Source organism: Lentinus tigrinus (assembly GCF_003813185.1).
Source record: "Lentinus tigrinus ALCF2SS1-7 unplaced genomic scaffold L226scaffold_37, whole genome shotgun sequence".
Taxonomy (NCBI): Eukaryota; Fungi; Basidiomycota; class Agaricomycetes; order Polyporales; family Polyporaceae; genus Lentinus; species Lentinus tigrinus.
The window spans coordinates 166,551-184,617 of NW_027137946.1; the positions used below are offsets into that span (position 1 = coordinate 166,551).

The 18,067-nt window shown below is 55.1% G+C and overlaps 10 protein-coding genes and 1 non-coding gene across 11 annotated transcripts; 6 read left to right on the forward strand and 5 right to left on the reverse strand.

The window, feature by feature from the left end:
* Positions 1-292: 292 nt before the first annotated feature.
* L226DRAFT_525944 (uncharacterized protein) lies at positions 293-1,118 on the forward strand (the record flags this gene model as incomplete). The annotated part of the gene is made up of 5 exons (XM_067679013.1): positions 293-350; positions 407-459; positions 510-578; positions 634-1,035; positions 1,095-1,118. The coding sequence occupies 5 exons, from the start codon at positions 293-295 to the stop codon at positions 1,116-1,118; spliced, it is 606 nt and encodes a 201-aa protein (XP_067531024.1).
* On the forward strand, positions 1,057-1,784 carry L226DRAFT_228751 (uncharacterized protein). Its single transcript, XM_067673064.1, has one exon. It carries the CDS (start codon positions 1,261-1,263, stop codon positions 1,627-1,629), a length of 369 nt encoding a protein of 122 aa, XP_067531025.1. The 5' UTR covers positions 1,057-1,260; the 3' UTR covers positions 1,630-1,784.
* Positions 1,785-1,854: 70 nt separating this feature from the next.
* L226DRAFT_t237 lies at positions 1,855-1,936 on the forward strand. The gene has a single exon. It is a non-coding gene; the product is annotated as a tRNA-Ala (tRNA).
* L226DRAFT_492978 (uncharacterized protein) lies at positions 1,880-4,970 on the reverse strand. The gene is made up of 18 exons (XM_067677413.1): positions 4,640-4,970; positions 4,520-4,574; positions 4,414-4,462; positions 4,299-4,348; positions 4,198-4,247; positions 4,006-4,145; positions 3,919-3,946; positions 3,767-3,866; positions 3,663-3,709; positions 3,515-3,606; positions 3,437-3,460; positions 3,328-3,384; positions 3,266-3,274; positions 3,125-3,207; positions 2,934-3,070; positions 2,454-2,880; positions 2,353-2,394; positions 1,880-2,292 (listed from the first exon to the last, which is right to left on the reverse strand). The coding sequence occupies exons 1-18, from the start codon at positions 4,876-4,878 to the stop codon at positions 2,068-2,070; spliced, it is 1,854 nt and encodes a 617-aa protein (XP_067531026.1). The 5' UTR covers positions 4,879-4,970; the 3' UTR covers positions 1,880-2,067.
* A 776-nt stretch (positions 4,971-5,746) lies between these two features.
* L226DRAFT_492981 (coatomer protein) lies at positions 5,747-6,895 on the reverse strand. The gene is made up of 4 exons (XM_067677414.1): positions 6,580-6,895; positions 6,276-6,501; positions 6,005-6,174; positions 5,747-5,952 (listed from the first exon to the last, which is right to left on the reverse strand). The coding sequence occupies exons 1-3, from the start codon at positions 6,773-6,775 to the stop codon at positions 6,024-6,026; spliced, it is 573 nt and encodes a 190-aa protein (XP_067531027.1). The 5' UTR covers positions 6,776-6,895; the 3' UTR covers positions 5,747-5,952; positions 6,005-6,023.
* Positions 6,896-6,911: 16 nt separating this feature from the next.
* Positions 6,912-8,945, forward strand: L226DRAFT_228802 (N2227-domain-containing protein). The gene is made up of 3 exons (XM_067673065.1): positions 6,912-7,698; positions 7,824-8,400; positions 8,470-8,945. The coding sequence occupies exons 1-3, from the start codon at positions 7,071-7,073 to the stop codon at positions 8,477-8,479; spliced, it is 1,215 nt and encodes a 404-aa protein (XP_067531028.1). The 5' UTR covers positions 6,912-7,070; the 3' UTR covers positions 8,480-8,945.
* On the forward strand, positions 8,684-9,570 carry L226DRAFT_574777 (uncharacterized protein; the record flags this gene model as incomplete). Its single annotated transcript, XM_067685100.1, has 4 exons — positions 8,684-9,106; positions 9,161-9,349; positions 9,402-9,471; positions 9,524-9,570. The coding sequence occupies 4 exons, from the start codon at positions 8,684-8,686 to the stop codon at positions 9,568-9,570; spliced, it is 729 nt and encodes a 242-aa protein (XP_067531029.1).
* Positions 9,571-11,106: 1,536 nt separating this feature from the next.
* On the forward strand, positions 11,107-12,128 carry L226DRAFT_538925 (uncharacterized protein). Its single transcript, XM_067681588.1, has 5 exons — positions 11,107-11,233; positions 11,284-11,339; positions 11,389-11,460; positions 11,530-11,677; positions 11,736-12,128. The coding sequence occupies exons 1-4, from the start codon at positions 11,188-11,190 to the stop codon at positions 11,644-11,646; spliced, it is 291 nt and encodes a 96-aa protein (XP_067531030.1). The 5' UTR covers positions 11,107-11,187; the 3' UTR covers positions 11,647-11,677; positions 11,736-12,128.
* On the reverse strand, positions 11,829-14,204 carry L226DRAFT_538926 (uncharacterized protein). Its single transcript, XM_067681589.1, has 4 exons — positions 14,109-14,204; positions 13,098-14,058; positions 12,108-13,040; positions 11,829-12,050 (listed from the first exon to the last, which is right to left on the reverse strand). Exons 2-3 carry the CDS (start codon positions 14,055-14,057, stop codon positions 12,108-12,110), a joined length of 1,893 nt encoding a protein of 630 aa, XP_067531031.1. The 5' UTR covers position 14,058; positions 14,109-14,204; the 3' UTR covers positions 11,829-12,050.
* A 348-nt stretch (positions 14,205-14,552) lies between these two features.
* Positions 14,553-15,388, reverse strand: L226DRAFT_574779 (uncharacterized protein; the record flags this gene model as incomplete). Its single annotated transcript, XM_067685101.1, has 4 exons — positions 14,553-14,756; positions 14,845-15,101; positions 15,162-15,288; positions 15,359-15,388. The coding sequence occupies 4 exons, from the start codon at positions 15,386-15,388 to the stop codon at positions 14,553-14,555; spliced, it is 618 nt and encodes a 205-aa protein (XP_067531032.1).
* Positions 15,389-15,528: 140 nt separating this feature from the next.
* On the reverse strand, positions 15,529-17,784 carry L226DRAFT_228848 (HET-domain-containing protein). The gene is made up of 3 exons (XM_067673066.1): positions 17,687-17,784; positions 16,661-17,621; positions 15,529-16,608 (listed from the first exon to the last, which is right to left on the reverse strand). The coding sequence occupies exons 2-3, from the start codon at positions 17,606-17,608 to the stop codon at positions 15,670-15,672; spliced, it is 1,887 nt and encodes a 628-aa protein (XP_067531033.1). The 5' UTR covers positions 17,609-17,621; positions 17,687-17,784; the 3' UTR covers positions 15,529-15,669.
* Positions 17,785-18,067: the final 283 nt, after the last annotated feature.

Below are 18,067 nucleotides of genomic sequence, written 5' to 3' on the forward strand. Positions count from 1 at the left end.
ACTCACTACCGCATATGGACCCGCGCTTCCCGAAGACGGGCGAACCGATGCTCTCACCGCAAATATAGCCGTGAAGCCATTTAGTCGCTCCTTCCTAATCGGACGAGTCCTTTGAACAGCCAGAATCGGCCGCTGGTTGTCCTTGCAACACAGTATAAGACTCGGCGCAAAGATGTGGCTCAAGGGCAGCGCGCCTTTGCCGGGTGTCCTGACCCTTCAACTCTTCCCCTACCACCACTAACCCCTCCTCTTCGTTCTCTCCTCGAATACTCGCTTTGCTTTCCGAGTCACCATGGCCCCGACTTTCATTCTTACCCGCGCCTTCGCCATCTCTGCGCTTTTCGTGGGCGGTACGTACTCACACAGTCTCACGAGGGATGACGCAAGCCTGAATAGTCGTACCCAGCCTTTCCCGTGTCCTATGCTGCACCAATTCCCAGCGCAGCATCGCCGTCTGTGGTACGTCTTTGGATTCCTGGCTTTGGATCTGTGCTAACTTTCGGCTACAGCGGATCGCTGCACGTGGGTGCCGTCAGATGGGATGCTTGTATGCTCTGCCTACTGGGAACACGGACACAGTGCGTTGCCTCTTTTTTCTCTGTTTCCTTCTTCCATTGACGCGACTGCGACAAGTCCGACGATGCCAGTAGCACAAGCATCACAACGACACTCTCCATTCCGCCCGGTGGCTTCTCGCAGGAGTCGATGCAAGTCATAGATTTCCTCATCTCCGCCCTCTCAGCCGCCCGTTCCGCCGCTACAAACAGTTCTACTGGTACAACGGTCGATGCTGTGGAGCCTACTAGTGAGGGTGCGGTGAAGGTCGACGGCTTCGCGACCGCTGCGATAGCGGCAGAGCTGGAGGAAAAGGCGTCGTCTGCCACAGCGTCGACGCCAGAGAGACGATCGGAAGATCTATCTTTTGTTCCCGAAGGCAGCATCCCGGGGCTTGCAAATCAGCTGAAGACGCCGACGGAGGCCTTTCCAAGAGCGCTACCAGTAGGCGCGATTGCAGAGACGGTTGCCAGGGAGGCGGTGCGTATCCCTTACCTTATAGCACGACAATGAGTCTGATGAGTCCCACCCCTATACAGGTCAATCTGGACGCTCTCGTCTAAGCCCCCACTCAATCCCCTCCATTCCCGGTCTATCATAGACATCTCTCAGGTCTCGTCACATCCCCACACGGACACACAATCCTTCCTCCACTCCATTCTCCTGCGTTACCTCTCGTCGCTGTGCGCGTGCTCCTCCCACTCGATGCGCCGTTCGCTTTGCTCCGCCCTCCTCTCGCGCTGGTGCGCTAAAACGCGGGGGCAGCAGCGGACGTCGTACAACTTTCACTCATTCAATCACGGGCACGCCTGCGGTCGTCCTAATTCCCATCCTTCTTGCCTAACCTTGGCCATCGGTCAAGGCTCAATCATCTGGCTTTGTTTTTCTGGAGTCGGTGTTCCGTCTGGACCCTGCAGCTCCGGTGTAACCTACTCGCCGCGGCCTACGCCGCGTTCACAGCACCCAGTTATCTATACACATCGCACTGCATCGTTTTCGTCTGCTCTCGCTGTCGTTCGTCTCTGTTCATCGGTATCGTGTATCAGTAGTCTCTGTTATCTCTGTTCGAGTTAGATCTCTCGTCGTGGTTTCGATCGTGTATTATTACCGCATGTACGTAGTTCTCCAGTAATTGAGCCGTGCTAATCCCGGCCTTTTTCATCTGTTATGCTTCCAATATCGGTGGGGTAGGAGTATCCCCATCTTTACGCTCAGTCGGAGTCGAAGCCGAAGTTAGAGTAAGCAAACAAGGTGCGTGGGCGACATGTATGAAATTCTAACTGAGCATGATCGCTACATGGGCATGTGGTGTAGTTGGTTATCACGCTCGCTTAGCAACCGCACATGCGAGAGGGGTCCGGTTCAATCCCGGACATGTCCATTCATACGTTGAAGGAGTTCTGTTTTTCCTCAAGTGTTAGACATGTCACGGCGAGCATTGTAGCTCTGAAGCCAATTATCATAGAAATACCAACTACGACGACGACGACGGTAGACTCAATACTAGATGTTCTAGTTCCAGTACTGCTGGGCGTAGATGCCGAGCACCGCGCTGGCGAGAACGTTCGTGTACTGCAGCACATCCGCGGTCGTGTAAACCTTGTCGCTCTGGAGCCCATTGAGGATCTCAAGCAACTGCGACTCGATGAAGTCGACAAAGACGAGGTCGATGGGCGTGTCGTCAGCAAGACCGCTCGGCGCATCAGTGCCAATAAAGTCGGGAGAGGAGAAGAATGGCTGGAGAACGCATAGAGTCAACAAAACATAATATGAGCGGACTGGGAGGGTGGGACGTACCAGGGGCGAGTGGATGACATCGTCACCGACGCCGGGGCAGGACTGTGCCACCACAAGTGAGCGTTCAGTGTCAAGCAAGCAATAGGGGAAGAGACACGCACGTCCGAGGTGACATACCCAAGCGTCGCGTTGTTTGCCGCGCGGCGCTCAGCTCCGTGGTTCCGGCGGTCCATCTCCTCCAGCCACGCCATGTAGCGCATATCGACGTCGCCACGCGCGTAACGCTCACGCTCGTACTCTTCAATCATGGCACGGCGCTCGTTCGCTCCTGCGTTGTTCAGCGCGGGGAGGACCTTGCTCGCGACGGAGACCGGGACGTCGGGGATGTAGAGGAACGAGTCCGTGAAGGGCGATGATGTGAGCTGGTCGTTCTTTGTGAACGGACCAGAGTAGAGGTCGAAGCGCTGTGAGCCCGAGTTCGTGATCATGACGTTTGGTTTGCTCGCGCGAGTGTTGTTCGCGGTGAGCGAGTACTTCATCGCCTCGGCGAAGAGCGACAGAAGCGAGTTGTTAGATGGGTATGGCACCCTGCAGAAGGTGGTCAGCCATCGTGCAGTACGACGGCAGTCGGTCGGACGTACTGGCTGATCGTGTAGTCTTGAGGCGCGGTGCCGTAGAGTAGGCTGAGGTCGAACTCTTCTGCAAGGTTGTTAAGTCCCTTGGTGATGTACTTGCCCTGGAGGGTGTCGAAGGTAAAGTTGCCTCTCCCAGTGTGATACTAGTGGTATATAGTCAGATGACGGCTTTGGTTGATGCGGGGAGGAGAACACACCTCATAAGTTACACGGTTGGGGTCGAGGTAGCGACGGGTGAAAGTGATGTTCTTCTTTGAACCCTTGTGGTCGAGCTTCGCACCTGAGAATACGCGTTAGAACTTAGGAAAGTCCGATTCAGTGGCACTCGGATTGCTCACTCATCCAGCCTGGACATATGTTTATCAGCACAGAATTTGAAAGGCTCAATAGAAGCACGTACCGACTGTCTCCATGTAGCGACCGCTTTCCAAAGCCATCGAGCGGCCGTCATACTGAACTGAATGCTAGCGTGAGCACAAATCGCAAGTACTAAGCCATATCTGCCTTACCGCAGTCACGGATGTGAGTGTGGCCTGCGCCGCGTGTTCATCAATAGCCGATCCCGATTGATCCAACTTAGCTCTTACCTCCGAGAATCATGATCGGCGTCGTTGGATGAACAGCACGGATAGCGTTGAACACCGTGGGCCAGTTGTCTGTCTTCGCCACAGGCATGTGCCTGAAACTTATCATCAGTATCAAAGGTGATAGACGGAGGATCTGAGATGTACATACCCTGCTAGCAGGAAGAAGTCGGGTTCCTCTTTGATCGCTTCAGCGAACTTAGTGCGATCGCCAGAGTCAGCTACGGGCATTGGAGCTACTCGAGACACGCTCACCCAGTGCTCCTTGACCATGTCCTCTACCTTCTGCACGGTGGTGTTGACGTCGTTGCCAGTGAAATCGAACAAGACACCGAGAGAGGTGACCTTGCGGCCCCTGCGAAAAACGCTCAACACAACGAAAGGACATAGATTGCGGGAGAACGAACTTGCGAGTTTTGAATTTTACGTAGCGTTCTAGCATGACATCAGCTACTTCACAGGAGGACCAGACGCAACGTGTATAATCAACATACCGCCGACCGGCACGCTGACGTTCTTGCCATGCTTGTCAAACACAGTGATGTTCACATTAGACGAGAGGTAGCGGCCGTTCAGCTTGGGTGCAAACGTTTTGTACATGTCTAACGTGTTGGCGTAGATGTACAGCTCGTGGCTAGACGATCATGAGACGAGGACTGGTTCATTCCATATGGAGAACTACTCACTTTCCGATAGCCATGATGTCGTAGGGCAGCTCGAACAGGAACTTGTTTGACTGCATCCCGGTTGAGGTGCTTCCATGAAAGCATCCGAGAAATCGACTCACCTCGTGCCCATCGACTCCACCGGGAGGGTAGCCGTCCGACAACCCCGTTCCTGATGTTTATATCAGTATCCATACCCTGTTTCACCGCGTCAAGAGGAATGGAGAGCATGCGCACCGTCATGCAAGTCACCCGAGTCAACCAAGAGGAGATCAACATCCTTTTCCTACGCCACGGGTTAGTTTTCCGGACAAACATTACAGATGACGAGTTGAAAACTCACAATCGCGAGCTGCTTCATGTGTGCCACGAAAGACGCGAAGTCACCCAGGTCGCCACTATGTTCCATCCCACGTCACCAGCCTGCCCTCTGCATCCCGACCAGAGACGCATGGCGACTTACCTATAGTTTGGCTCAGGGAAAGAAGTCTTCTGGTGTCCCAGGAGCCAGCCATGACTGTCGGTGGTGTGAATGATGTTCACGTCGCCCCAGACGAGCGGCCTGCTAGGCGGGGTAAGGTGAGCCTGGGGATAAGCGCGCCGTTCGTGTTGGTGCGCATGCGCGTGGTCGTGTTCTTCACCGGGGCACGCCCGGACCGCGAGCGCCGCAAGAGAGAGCGCAAGCAACGACGTGAGCTGCATCGCGGAGACGAGCGTGGAGGCGGGGCGACTGGAGACGCGTCGGGTAGGGATGTCGCAGCTCGGTGTACTTATATGTGGCCCGCGCTGCCTTCAGGGGCGCCAGAGATATATTTTGTGCCGCTTTGGTGCCGCACGCGTTGGCAGGAGTGTCGGATTGATGTCAGAGCGGTGAACTGATGCGGAAGGCGTATCAGCTGTCGACCGTGTTGCGAGATCAATGAACGATCCACATGGGTTCTCGTACTTATCAGTAGTAACGCCGAGCGATTGCAAACGTTCCGATTAGCTGATTCAGGACTACCGGCGTACATTGCGGCGTAGGTGGGGGCTTCCTGAAGCTACGATAGTAGAGAAGTCGAGAGGAGGAGGGAAGAGTCGTAAATTTCGCATGAACGTTCACAAGACCTCTGGGAGCGCGCTGGTGTATTCTGGGAGACATGATGCCTACTCAGAGTCATACAGGGAAAGTGAGCATACTCGCACGTTCGTTGAGGTACAGAGCGTCGATGAGAGGCGAGACGCCGTCGACGTCGGATCCAACACGTCTGCCAGAGAGGCGTGATGCCCCCGAGAACATACCTGCCTTGGCAAACGCCTGGGTCGCAGACGAGATCCAGCCAGTTGGACTAGTTCTGTACTCTCGCTCGGGTTTGTCAGGTTGCTGTGTACAATGAGTGGACCGCGGCCAGCTTGCAGGCAAATTGCGGACCTTGTGGCGAATGATGCGACGTGTGGCGGCGCGTTCGACCATGAGCTTCGCCGACCTGGTAATGTAGGTAGCTATTCTGATGGTGCCGCGACGTCTCCGGGACCGCTATTGAAACAAGGATATGCACATACCATGTCAAACTCTTATATTCGCTTCACGCATCCGCTCACGCACAGCCCATAACAATCGCAACTAGCGACAGAACGATGTCGCATACTTCCACGAAGTTCGCGGAGCAAGTATCGTCTTCAGGTCTGGGCGCATCGTGAATACTTGAACTATAAGCCTGTCAAGTGTGGCGGCTTGATTGCCAGCGCAGCTCAGGGCTCAGAAGTTCATCCAGAGTAAATACCGACGAGAATATACTAGCGAAGCGATGAGCGCGAAGTGCCAGAAGGAGAGGGAGGACAGACGCACATGTACAACGCAACCCGCCTTACAGCTGCCCTATCCTCTGCTGCATCTTCTCCTTCACTGTCTGGTATGCGCTCAGGATCGTCTGCTCGTTGATGACTATCTCTGTGGTGTCTGCCTTTGGTCGGCTGACTCGGGACGCGATTGTGGTCGAGTCAGTTTCCACAATGATCCTATCACAGCAATTATGCGTCAATATCTCGATGCGCGAGCTAGCGGTGCCGTATACGAGCAAAAGGGCAGGTCGAGCATCCAAACGAATAGTATGGCTTACCCGTCGTCGATCGTCTCGTCTAGACAGAGGAGGACGAGGTCCAGATTTTCAAGCACTCCCCGCTTCTCGACTTGGTTGCGTAGAAGTAGATGCACCGCGTCAGTGAACGCGACAAGCGCAGCGTTCAGCATAAGCTCGTTCTCCGTCGGGTCGCCGATGATGTAGAAGATGAGGTCAAGCGAATGCTTGTAGACCGCCAGGTGCGAGTCGTACAGAATGATATCACCTACATGCGCATACATCGACACACGTGTAATAGGTTTGCGTCAGAAGGGCGGTCAAGGACGGAGAACACGATGCACACCAGTCATGGACGCACCTCCCGCCTTCTTCGTTTTTTGGAATAGCCCCTTCTCAAACGCCCTCTGCTCCTTCAACGTAGTGAGCTTCTTCGATTCGCCATTTGGGTGTCCCTTGGGGTGGTAGTACTTCGCAAGCACGCGGTGCCCGTCGGTGTCGATGATGAGGAACGCGGTGACTGTATAGAGTGACAAATTCATGATATCGAGCGTTCTATAGCGTAGAGAGTAACAGGGGGACGTCCGATGAGCCAGAAGGGGAGATGGCAGCAGCGGCAGTTGAGGTCGCGGTTGGGGAGGTCGTGGTCACCGTCGAAGGCGTGTCACTGTCAGCGCTCTTGACCGCTCACTACCATCTCGTCCTCGACGTCGCGGTCAACATCCTGCTTCCACACACCCGCATCGACACCCCTACTGCCCTGTCTTACCAGCTCGCTGTTCCGGAACACGGAAGACATCATTGACATCGTCCAGCTCATTTCCCAGGCGCCATGTCATGTCCTCCTTCCACGTCTTCCTCACTTCGGACTACCTGCTGGCGTCCCTCATCCCCCTGGTCCTCTTCGTACTCAGCCTTCTGATACTGGGAAATCCTAAGGATGTGCTTGAAGTCATCTTTGGTGGTTCCAGAACGCGCTCCGCCGTACCAGGACACTTTTCCCTGCAACGCGCTGCTGCGTCCTATGCTCAATACACTCAGCTCGCCCGCGGCGAGCTCTCGACCATGCGCAAGTCGTACGGAGGCATGAGTTGGGCTCATAGACGCATAGGATATGACCTGGGCTATACAAAGAAGCTCGCGCGGCTTGAGGAGTCCATCCAGGTCAACGGAATGGTCGCCTCCTCTATCGCGCGACTCGCCAAGGAGGAGTTCCCAGAAGAGATGGACGGCGCGCACTCAGGACTACTCCGTCCTCCTATTGCTGGTGACCTCGGGAGGGTGCGCGAGTCCCTGAAGCACTTCGTGCGCGACTGGAGCCAGGAAGGTTGCGGGGAGCGCGAGAAGATCTTTGGTCCCATCCTAGCCGTTCTGAGGGAGGCTGATCCAGTCATGCGCGCACGTATGCAAGTTCTCGTACCCGGAGCTGGGCTTGGACGTCTTGCTTGGGAGATCTCTGAGCTTGGTGAGTGTCCAGCTACACTACTGTTATGTGGCTACTTAGTGACTACATCCACTTTTCTTGGATGTGGGCGACATGTTCAATCTGCTTATTACGAGCCAAAGTTTTAGAGCTAATTGAGATTACAGGTTTCCGAACTACTGCAAACGAACTTTCATTCTTCATGAACCTCGCGAGTCGCTTCCTGCTCTCGGAGAAAACTACCCAGCGCCCGAACCAGCATGTTCTCCAGCCCTTCTCGAGTTGGTTCTCCCACCAGCGTACGACAGATACGCTCTTCCGCTCCGTATCATTTCCAGACGTCGTACCGCGTCTCAGTGACCACTTGGTCCTCGCGGAGAAGGACTTCTTGTCTATCCGGCCTCCCGAGGGCAGCGACGGCTTCGACTTCGTCGTGACCTTGTTCTTCATCGATACGTCGCTCAACGTGATCGAGACTATTGAGCATATCCACTCGCTGCTACGACCCGGTGGTCAGTGGATCAATCTGGGTCCGCTCCTCTGGACCGGTGGAGGGCAAGCTGCAGTCGAGCTAAGTCTGGAGGAAGTCTTGAAGCTGGCAGAAATGCTTGGCTTCGACGTCTCCGACGATCATGCTCCACAACACTTGCGTCCCCGGACGGTCGAGTGCGAGTACACAGCAGACCAGACGGCGATGATGAAGTGGTTGTACCAGGCAGAGTTCTGGGTGGCAACTAAGAGACTGTGAGTCGCACTTGCATGCGTGCATTTGCATCGAGTAGACGGCTAACCGTTGCCCACACTTGCCTGCAGACTACAGTGAGTCAACGTACTGCGTGCGTGCTCAAGGGCCTTTGCGAAGAGCGGTTACCTTAAGCGCTCTTGCAGCGGCTCACGTGTAAGAACAATGTTGCCACTCCGCCCTTGCAACGCATCTTCACCTAGCTTGGCCACATTCAGCCACGTCATTCTTTCCTTCCACCATCGTATTACTTGTCTTCAGTACCCTCGGTTCTCGCTTTGCAACATGGGCGAGTTCGTGACAGACCTTGACGACTCGTACATAAAGGAGGATCTCATCGACGACGTCCTTCCACCACCAAAGGGACCTCATATCGCCTGTCAACGTCGCATCATAGTGGCGCTACCACAACGGCTGCAGAACAGTGTTGTGAATGAGGCGAAAGAAGGTGGTGTTCAACCTATTACCACGCAAAGCACCCCTTCTTTCGGCTTCTCCATCCCTGCTCCTTGCGACAAGATTCTTCGCAGGTCAACATTTCAGGAGCGACGTTGCTCACGGAGCCGGTCTATCCACGAAGGCTCAGACAAGCTCAGAACGCGTTATGAGCACCCAAACCGCCGCGCACGCCCTGCAAGCACCACCCTCTTCCAAGAAGTCTTTCACAGCATCACTGCTACACCTGGCTTGGACGAACGCTCTTTCGAAGTGGGTGGTCCTCTTTGAATTTGATGAGGAATCATACTGACCTGCTCTCTGCAGGAGTTCCGTCTCGAATGTTACTCCATGTCGGTTGCCATCACCGGCGCTATCCCACCGCCCGTTCCGCCTACGCGAGACGAACATTCTGCTGGACACGTCAAGGTGTTCCCTCCATACTTCGCTTCCTATACGACACTGTGCAGCAAGGATGAGAATGCCGAGTGCTGCGACTATGACATGTCGAGCGACGTGGGTGCTTCCCTCTATTGTTCTTCGTATTGCTGAACAGCTGTGCCTCTAGATCATAAGCTCGGAATTCACGTTCACGCCAGACGAACCACTCTCTCTCGAGACCAAGAGCGTCCCAATAGGTAACATCCAGCGTACATGACTTGTCGCGACGATTTCTGACGTGCTTTTTAGGTGAAATTGTTTCGTTCGAGCATCACGAGTACCGATCAGCTATGTGATGATGTTGCGAGTATTGGTGTCCATCTCGACCCCAGGAATCACAGTGTGGTGTTTCGATACCTACATGAGAGCCGGTGTTGTCGTAACCGAGATGGTAACTAGAGGGTGTTGTACGATGTGGGAGGTGGGGTATGTGTTACTTCTGACCCCGCATTCCCTTTTTGTCCCGAATGTCCTTCCACCTCTCCCCTTACCTCCGTTGGTGTTCATCGCAATCCCAGTACGTCCATTGCATCTTGTACAGCGCGAAGAAGTTACTCATGCTCTCAGGTGGCTGGTTCCTCAGAGACAAGGCAACTACTGTCTACAACTGACAATGCAGGAGTTAGCCCGCGTGACCAAGTCTTCTCCAACGTCTGGATATGCTACATTCTTGCCCAGATGCAGCACTTTGTGGATGTCCATCTGAGTTGGTTAACTCCATGTTTCGATGTCATAAACAGGCGTAGGACTGCCACGCCTTCCTCAGGAAATCTCGAGCGACTACGCCTCGGACGCCACGTACTCCGAATCTCGCACCAGTCGATGGCACACGCGTGGGTGGACGTTTCAGGAGCGCGTTTCGCCGAACATCATCATACCGGTCTCTCCGCTACATAGGGAACAAGACGACCGGTCTGGGCTAGCGTGTTGACTCACAAGGTCGACTCCGCACACCCCAGCAAGTCGTGCGTGGCTACCTATCTCCACTGAATACGTGATACCACGCAACGACAGGCATTCAACACGGCGCTTGAAGAAGACCCGTTAGCCGCTGACGTCGGTGAGTACAAACGAACGACCCGATCCAGGAGGCACCACAGTCCCTCCCATGAGGTTCTTCCGTGATCGTATGAATACGCATCTACGTCAAAATGCGTCAATCTGAAGCTGACTGTTAGCTAGTGATGTGCACACTGGAGGTAATTACTAAGACTACTGCCGCCATTTCAGGAGCTCTATGCTTAGGCTCATGACGGACTCAAGACCAACCGCGATCTATGTCCGCTGACACGCGTACTTCCCAACTACTTTCCTAGTGCCAACAAACCTTGCTTCCGACGGAGGTCCCCGGTCAACACTCTAGCCCGGGACGAACCCGTCGAAGTGAGCTACATACTACAAGGCTTACCAAAGGGAGAGTGGTATGTGTGAAATCAATGTCGTGATGGTTCTTCTCAGCGCTCTCGCCAACGTCTCGTACTCCAGCGTACAGCTTCTGGCCACAAGCTCACTGCCCGAAGTGGGCACGGAGCCGACCGACATCTCTAGCATGCGCCATGCCGTGTCGTTCTTCGTCGCATTACTACCATTCGACTTCCACTTGCGAACGATCTCTTCGTGGACTCCCCGACTTCAATTCTCATGCTAACACCCACAGGTTGCCATCAGGAAGTGTGGGTTTATGAGCGTCCAGGTCTGCAGCCTGTGCTACGCCCGTCTAGCCATTTTCGTCGCTAAGCTTGAGGTTGTCTTTGGCTCGCCCACTGTCGGACGTACGTATATGAGGTGAGTGTTGGCCCTTCGTTCCAGGAGTAAGCACATTCTGACTGTCTCTGCTACCCACCGTCATATCCCGCTCATTTCTGCGACTTCGCACTTGACACGCTCGTTGCTCCGCATTCGCAATGGTCACGATGATTCTGACTCGGGCGTTCTTCATAACGGCTACGCTCGCAGGAGGTGCATACCTACTTCATTGTTCCGGCGCACCTGGTCATTGATCGACCTAGCTTTTCGGGGGGTCAACGCCGCACCCGTGACATCTGTCGTAACTTCCTCTCCCATTGTGAGTCGCTCTTCTTCCGGTGTGGGACGCGATTTTCATCAATCACTAGGTCCGTGAGGACGCCGGATGCCGACAAGCTGGGTGCTTGCGTGCGGTATTCGATGTAACTAGCTCTGAAAACGTGCGTGGAACAGCTCCCGTTCTCCGCACTTCCTCGTGACAATCTTCACTAACACGCGTCCCCGGCCAGCCGACGCCTTTGGCCATGCTCAAGGAACCAAGATCGATGGGCACCGAGGGCAACGACTTGTCCGCTGCCGAAGTCCTAACATGGGCTCTCGCTGAAGAGGAATCAAATCCGACATAGTGTCTCTGGATTTCTCCGAGGCATCTTCGAGGTAGGTTTGCGACACTGGCGATAATGAAGCATTTCTTCTCTAAGATACCCTGCACCAGGTCATGATCAAAATGAGCGTGCTCTCTTGCTGGTGAGACACCAAGACTCATCTTGTGGTGAGACGGCGATTCTGGTCATGCTATGAGTAGCGCGAGTTCCTCGTGAGGAATTCCTTTCTAGCGATTGTTAAGGCTGAGAACACTTCCACTCATCGTCCTTCGAGACTCACTCTGTTCTGTTTACTGTCATTGATACCACTTGAGGATATCCGTCAGTACTGCCCTATCATCTTCGCTCCTTGTGTCCCCTACCCCTCTCCAGGAAGTCGCTTTCCATAGCTAGGCCGTGCCCTTCCCCGCATATCGCGCCTGTAGCTAACTAATAGTCATTATTGGATATCCGAATTGACTGCTAGTGACTGGTGTACCCACTTATGTATCTCTCGGTGGAGCAGGCATATCCTTAGGCGGTCGTCTCCAGAAGAGATTGATTACGAAGGTATCCTGGGGCTTCAGCGCGTAGGGAGATATCGCTAGGATGATGCCGTCAGCCACGGGACGTCCTCCCCTGTATATGAGGACGTCTGCATCGTCGGGGATGCCCAGCGTGGTGGTCATCTTCGGCCAGCCGTGAATATGGTCCGCGGAACAATTGTGCATTCCGACTTCGGTGGGTGCACCGGGTCCCGGAAGGTCGATCTTGGCCCAGTGCCATCCACCTGGAGGTATCTCGGCAGCCTGTGACTCGGGAGAATGAGGAGTCGGAAGGCTCTCCTTTGTACACCGCCCAAGACGCAGCCTGAACGCAGCCTGCGGCCTCCCACCAGCCCGAATCACGAACGGGATCTCCATGGGCTCCGCGCCAGTCCATCCAACCGGATTTGACCTACAGACAACGCGGAGATTGCCGTGCTGTGTGATGAACTCTGCCAAGTTCGCCTGCGAGAACCGGAAGGGCGCGTACATGCTGAAGCCCATGAGGATGCGTGCAGAACGTGTGATGACTTGGGGCTCCATTCCAGGCTGAGCGCGATGTGCGAGGTATACCTCCTTCCACTGCACAGTAACGCCCTTGCCGAATAGCTCGAAGCCGTTGACGTTGTCTCCGAGGGAGATGAGGCGGTGTGGCCCATCGGTATTCATGACCCCGATGTTGTAGCGCGGAACACGAGGGTCAAAGGAATCTGGAGAAGGAACGAGCAACAAGCCGAATTGTGTTTGGTCCTTGAACCATGAGAAGACCCCTACGATGTACCCGAGTCGCTCCACGACAGGTATGCGTGCCCGGATACCGTGAGGTGTTATCGCAAATGTGGGAATGCCAATATGGTCTTGACTATATGACCTCGATAGGCTAACCAGCGACTGAAAAGGACTACTAGGTTGGGTACTGCGATGTCAGGTAAAGCAATTGAGACGTACGAGATTGGACGACGACCGATGTTTGGGCTTCTCCGTATTCGTGACCGTAGGCATGCGATGCACAATGCCTCCGGAGCTTGCGAAAGCAGATGGGGCAGGAGCGAGAAGGTAGGAATCGTCGCTGTGGAGGTGATTTCGCGCCATCTGTCCAGCGATCCACGAAGCCTCGGTGGAGTACACCCATGGGGTTCCCCAAGCAAAGAGCGTAGTGTCCGGGTAGTTCTTCATTATTTCTTCCTGCAATCGCTGAAACGCGCGCCTTCCTTCCCCGTACAGTGTCGGCATGTTGATAGAGAATATCCCAAGCAGGCAGTAGGCTTCGTCCTCCAGTCGCGTAGTCTTTCGATTCGCCACCCACGACATGCGAGCCGCGACGCTGACATCCTCCAACCCTCGCTCATGCCGTAACACCGCTGCCGGAACCTTCGTTATCCCCTCGAGCGTGTGGGCGTGGTCGGTCTTGGAGCCTATGATATCCCATGCCTGGTTCAAGAAGAGCACGTAGGGGGGCGCGATGAGTTCTTGCAGCGTCCATCCACGTTCATGCCACTGACTCAAGCGGAAGCACGTCTCGACATCCTCTTCCTCTACCAGAGGACTTCTTGGCGGTACATCTTTCAAGTAAGCGTAACACACGTCCGCGAGGGAGTAGTACCGGAACATTGAGTTGATAGCCTCGGAGAGCTCCGCGCTGCTCGTCTTGTCGATGCAACACGTGTCGTTCCATATCCAGTTGTAGCCGTGCTCCTCGGCCAAGATGCACGACTCCTTGACCTTCTCAGTCGAGAGATCGCGGGGATTTTGCCCGGTCGACTGGCATTGATTTTTGTATTCCTGAGTCTGCTGGAACGATTGCTCCTCGCCATCCCAGACGTGCGACAGGATTGCATATCCGCCAGGAACGCTTTCGGGAGAGGTAAAGTGGTGCAGTTCGGCGCGATCGGTGCTCAATAACCACATTCTGCAGACTGCAGAGTTAGACACGATTCTTCCAGAGACTCAGAGACTTACGGAACACTTTCCTGTTGTCTAACAGAGTGCACCAGGAATGAGAAAACTGAATTCCAAATTCGAGTCTCAAGGTCAGAGGTGCGTAGCCGCCAGACAAAGATAGTCGAGGTCAACGAACACAGCTTGTGGACAGTGGGTGGGAACACCGCTACTACTGGCACACCAAGTCATGTGGGCGGTGTCTGGGCCTGGGTACTATTAGTCGTAAAGCGGCACTCTCGAGCACAGCAAGTTGATGAAGTAGCTCCCAGATGGTTGACAATCAACGATTCTAGGGATGAAAGAGTGACCGGCAACAAATTATCGACTGAAAACAGCAGAAACCATCATGACGAGAACACATCATAGATCTACAGGTTGCATGCCAACCGAATCTTCAGTAGCCTGACGATAGCTACTAAAAGGACGACACTCGACACTGTCCTCGCCACAAGCCCGAGAGTCTCAGAAGAGCGCGGAAGCCACAGCAGCAATCACAAGCGACACGCTAACTGCGCAAATGCCACTCAGGCTGGCGCCAGTGCGATCCGGCGCACTGTTGCTGTTGGAGGTGCCGACTGCTGAGGTTTCCGTGGAGGCGCTTGTGGATGTTCGGGGTGCGGATGATGCCTTGGAGGTCGCAGTGCCGTTCAGGCGCATCGCATTGCGCTGTCGCCCAAGACAACGCGGGTCAGTTCAGCTTCAATAGCGCGAGACAGAAGAATGGACGTGGATGTGGGGCGACATGATCACTCACCCTGAACCCGTCCAACGTCTGCCAGCTACTATCGTTGACGTTGATCCCGCCAACTCCGCCCTGCGAACACGTGGCAGCGTCGAAGTACCACAGCGTGGAGTTGTCCAGGACTTCGAACTGGTAGCTCGTCACCGCGCTACCGTTGGCTGTGTCGTGGAAGCCCGAGCTGAAACCGATGTACGAGGAGTTGACGTCTTGGATCGGCACGCAAGGGCTTGCGAACGTCGACTGGGTGGCAGTATGCTTGCCTTGGGTGACTGCGGTGCCCATAGTATCAGCACAAAACTCGGAAGTCCAGAAAAGTGGCGGGGACGTACAGTTGAAGAGGACTGTGTCGTGGATGTTTGCGACGACCTCAGGAGGGTCGAACACCGAGTTGGTACCGTTGCCGCCGACGGTCACGACGATCAGTTTGGCGTACACGAAGTGGACTATGAGCCCAAGCTACTCATTAGGGGGACATTAGTGCCAATCTTCGTGATACATGAAGAGCATGAAGAGTAAGCAGACGTACACTGAGGGCGAGTGCGAGGAGTCGAGCCATGTCGTCGACGACACGAGGTTCCTGTATGCAGGGGGACAGACGAGGGGGAGGGATGGCGAGCGAGGAATACGGGCGATGGACGAGAGGAGGCAACCTGAAGAGATTTGTATCATATCATTCCAGTCCTCTCGGTAGCCGAGAAGAAAGGCCATGGAAGGAAGGCAGTCTGAACGATCACATTCTATGATCCGCATTAGGATCGAGGACACATGAAGCAGGGTATTGAGAGTCGAATGGAAGACGGTTGTGAACACAAGAAAGGCGACGCTATGACCCAGTCGTCACGGTGCGGAGGGTATAGGTTCCATGTCGGTGTACCCGTCGGAAGCCTCAAAGTCGATCGGACGGTGCCACGCATGCAAGATGAGCGTGCCGTCCGGGTTCATCGGGCACGGGGTGAATGCAAGCGTGAACGCCTCCCACCATCCTGGCTCATTCGGCTCTTCGTGCACGAACGTCTTCTTCAGGTCCTGCCAGTTGTGTACATGGTCCGAGGGGCAATCGTGGCCCACTGACGGCTCTTCGTTCTCCGGAAGGTATTGTACATTCGCCCATAAGGCGGGCGAAGGGCCGGACGGAATCTGCTTCGACGCATCGAGTCCGCGCGGGGAAGGGGAAGTAGGGTCGGATAATGAGCGGGCGGAACACAACCCGACTTGGACGATTGTGATGATGCGGTACGACGGGAGGAAGTGGTCCAGGAGCCCTGACGACGGCCAGATGGTGAATGTCGCAGGAGGCTCGCCCTTCCACGGGAGCTGCACGTTATTGATGAGAACCTTGCACGGCTGAGAGGAGCTCGCTAAGGCCTGGATGTTCTGCTCGGGGAAGCGGAAAGGTGTCCGAAGGGCGTGATTGAGGGGTATGAAGGGGATGCATAAAAGAGGGCTCTGGTCCAGCGGCGCAGACTGGATGATGTATATATCTTTCCAAACTCTCGTAGAGCACGCGTCTCTCATTGACTCTCGGAGTCCCAGGAACAAGAGACGTGCATCGGGGTTGGGATAGACGCCGACTGCATAGGTTGGGCCCCACTGGTCGGGGTCCGCAGGGACAGGTCTTAGCACAAGGAAGACAGGGAAGCCTTCCTGGTCCCGCCAGCACAGATCCGCCAGGGTCCACGAGCCAAACTCGACGACGGGGATATGAGCCAAGACCCCATGCGGAGTAATCGATAAGTTCACAACGTGGCCGCTGTGCAGGGGAGATACCTGTTGATCCTAGTAGATATACCATGAGCACTTGCTCTCAAGACAGATTTACAAGCCGCACCTCTGGATCAGAGCCGGATATCCCATGCGGACTGTATCGGATTATCCTATCCGCGCGCGTGTTGAACATTCTGGGTGCGGTCGCAATGAGACCAAAGTTCGCGAGCGAGTACGACTCCGCGTCGCGTGGCCCGCCTGGATCACCCTTAAGAGTGCCCATACACTCTGAGCCCCAAGCGAAGAGAGTCGTGTCCGCGCTCTTCCTCATGATCTCCTCCTGTAGTCGCTGGAACGCCTTCCTGCCCTCCCCGTATAACGTCGGCATGTTGATGTCAAAGATACCGAGCAGGCAGTAGGCTTCGTCTTCTAACCTTGTGGTCCTCCTGTCGACAGCCCAAGACATGCGCTGTACGATGCTGAAGTCGTCTAGCGACCGTTGCAACTTCAGAAGGCTAGCAGGGACGTGCGCCGCTTTCTCGATCTCCTCCGCCAGATCGAGCTTGGTACCCATGATACTCCACTCCTTGGACAGGAAGAGGACAAATCGGGGCGCTATGAGCTCCTGGAGTGTCCATCCGCGTCGGTGCCATCGGCTCACATGGAATTGGCCCCAGCCAGGTTGCTCGGAGAGGCTCGGATGGAACGCCTTGTCCGCATCGACGTCCTTCAGAAAGGCGTAACAAACCGGGGAGAGCGCGTAGTAGCGGTACATGGAATTGATCGCCTCTGAGAGCTCGGCGCTGCTCGTCTTGTCGATGCAGCAGGTGTCGATCCAGACCCATCTGTATCCGTGCCGCTCGGCGAGCTCGCAGCATCGCTTAATCTTCTCGCAGGCGAGGTGGCGTGGGTTCTGGCCGGTGTGCGCGCACTGGGCACGGAGGGCTTGAAGGTCCTGGAAGGTCTGCTCTTCTGGGTCCCACACGTGGGAGAGGATGGCGTAGCCTCCCTCGACAGCATCCGGGGAGACGAAGAACTTCAATTCGGCGCGACTGGTGCTAAGCAACCACATGATTTAGTGGGTGCTTGAAGCCAGCCTTGTCAGTCCAAGGTCCAAGTTTTACTTCGGGAAGGACCGGCGACAACTCACAGAAAGACGGTAGCTCAGGCTGAAGCCCCTCAGAACCGACGTGTATCGAAAGAGCGGGAAGCTCGGCTACTGAAATGACGGTTATGTTTGGTGTATCTGAAGGCGAGCGATTGGTTCATGTTCGAGGTTGGAAATCAGCCTCAGGCTAGTCTCCGGATATGCTGACGTAAGACGATACAATAGGCAGTCTAGACGCCCAGCAGTAGTGGCGACTCGTCGTCCGCCTTTCCTCCCTTCCATCACCACTGTTTCCGCGGTAGGTAGTCACTTCATTCCTTCGTCCGAGATATGCCAGACGCCTATGCATGATGCTGTAAACCCCGTCAGCGGGATCCGCCGCGACAATGCCCCAACATAGCCTCTCTGTCTATCTTGTTCCTG

Coding starts and splice junctions, on each gene's coding strand:
- L226DRAFT_228751 (XM_067673064.1), top strand. CDS start 1,261: ATGCGCCGTTCGCTTTGCTCCGCCCTCCTCTCGCGCTGGTGCGCTAAA.
- L226DRAFT_538925 (XM_067681588.1), top strand. CDS start 11,188: ATGATTCTGACTCGGGCGTTCTTCATAACGGCTACGCTCGCAGGAG. Junction 11,234..11,283: donor AACGGCTACGCTCGCAGGAG/GTGCATACCTAC, acceptor TGATCGACCTAG/CTTTTCGGGGGGTCAACGCC. Junction 11,340..11,388: donor TCGTAACTTCCTCTCCCATT/GTGAGTCGCTCT, acceptor ATCAATCACTAG/GTCCGTGAGGACGCCGGATG.
- L226DRAFT_228802 (XM_067673065.1), top strand. CDS start 7,071: ATGTCCTCCTTCCACGTCTTCCTCACTTCGGACTACCTGCTGGCGTCC. Junction 7,699..7,823: donor TTGGGAGATCTCTGAGCTTG/GTGAGTGTCCAG, acceptor TTGAGATTACAG/GTTTCCGAACTACTGCAAAC.
- L226DRAFT_492981 (XM_067677414.1), bottom strand. CDS start 6,775: ATGAATTTGTCACTCTATACAGTCACCGCGTTCCTCATCATCGACACC. Junction 6,502..6,579: donor GGGAGGTGCGTCCATGACTG/GTGTGCATCGTG, acceptor ATGCGCATGTAG/GTGATATCATTCTGTACGAC. Junction 6,175..6,275: donor GACGAGACGATCGACGACGG/GTAAGCCATACT, acceptor TTGCTGTGATAG/GATCATTGTGGAAACTGACT.
- L226DRAFT_228848 (XM_067673066.1), bottom strand. CDS start 17,608: ATGTGGTTGCTTAGCACCAGTCGCGCCGAATTGAAGTTCTTCGTCTCC. Junction 16,609..16,660: donor TATCCGGCTCTGATCCAGAG/GTGCGGCTTGTA, acceptor TATATCTACTAG/GATCAACAGGTATCTCCCCT.
- L226DRAFT_492978 (XM_067677413.1), bottom strand. CDS start 4,878: ATGCAGCTCACGTCGTTGCTTGCGCTCTCTCTTGCGGCGCTCGCGGTC. Junction 4,349..4,413: donor CTCGGGTGACTTGCATGACG/GTGCGCATGCTC, acceptor TATAAACATCAG/GAACGGGGTTGTCGGACGGC. Junction 2,395..2,453: donor TTGGGTATGTCACCTCGGAC/GTGCGTGTCTCT, acceptor GTGGTGGCACAG/TCCTGCCCCGGCGTCGGTGA.
- L226DRAFT_538926 (XM_067681589.1), bottom strand. CDS start 14,057: ATGTGGTTATTGAGCACCGATCGCGCCGAACTGCACCACTTTACCTCT. Junction 13,041..13,097: donor ATCGGTCGTCGTCCAATCTC/GTACGTCTCAAT, acceptor AGTCCTTTTCAG/TCGCTGGTTAGCCTATCGAG.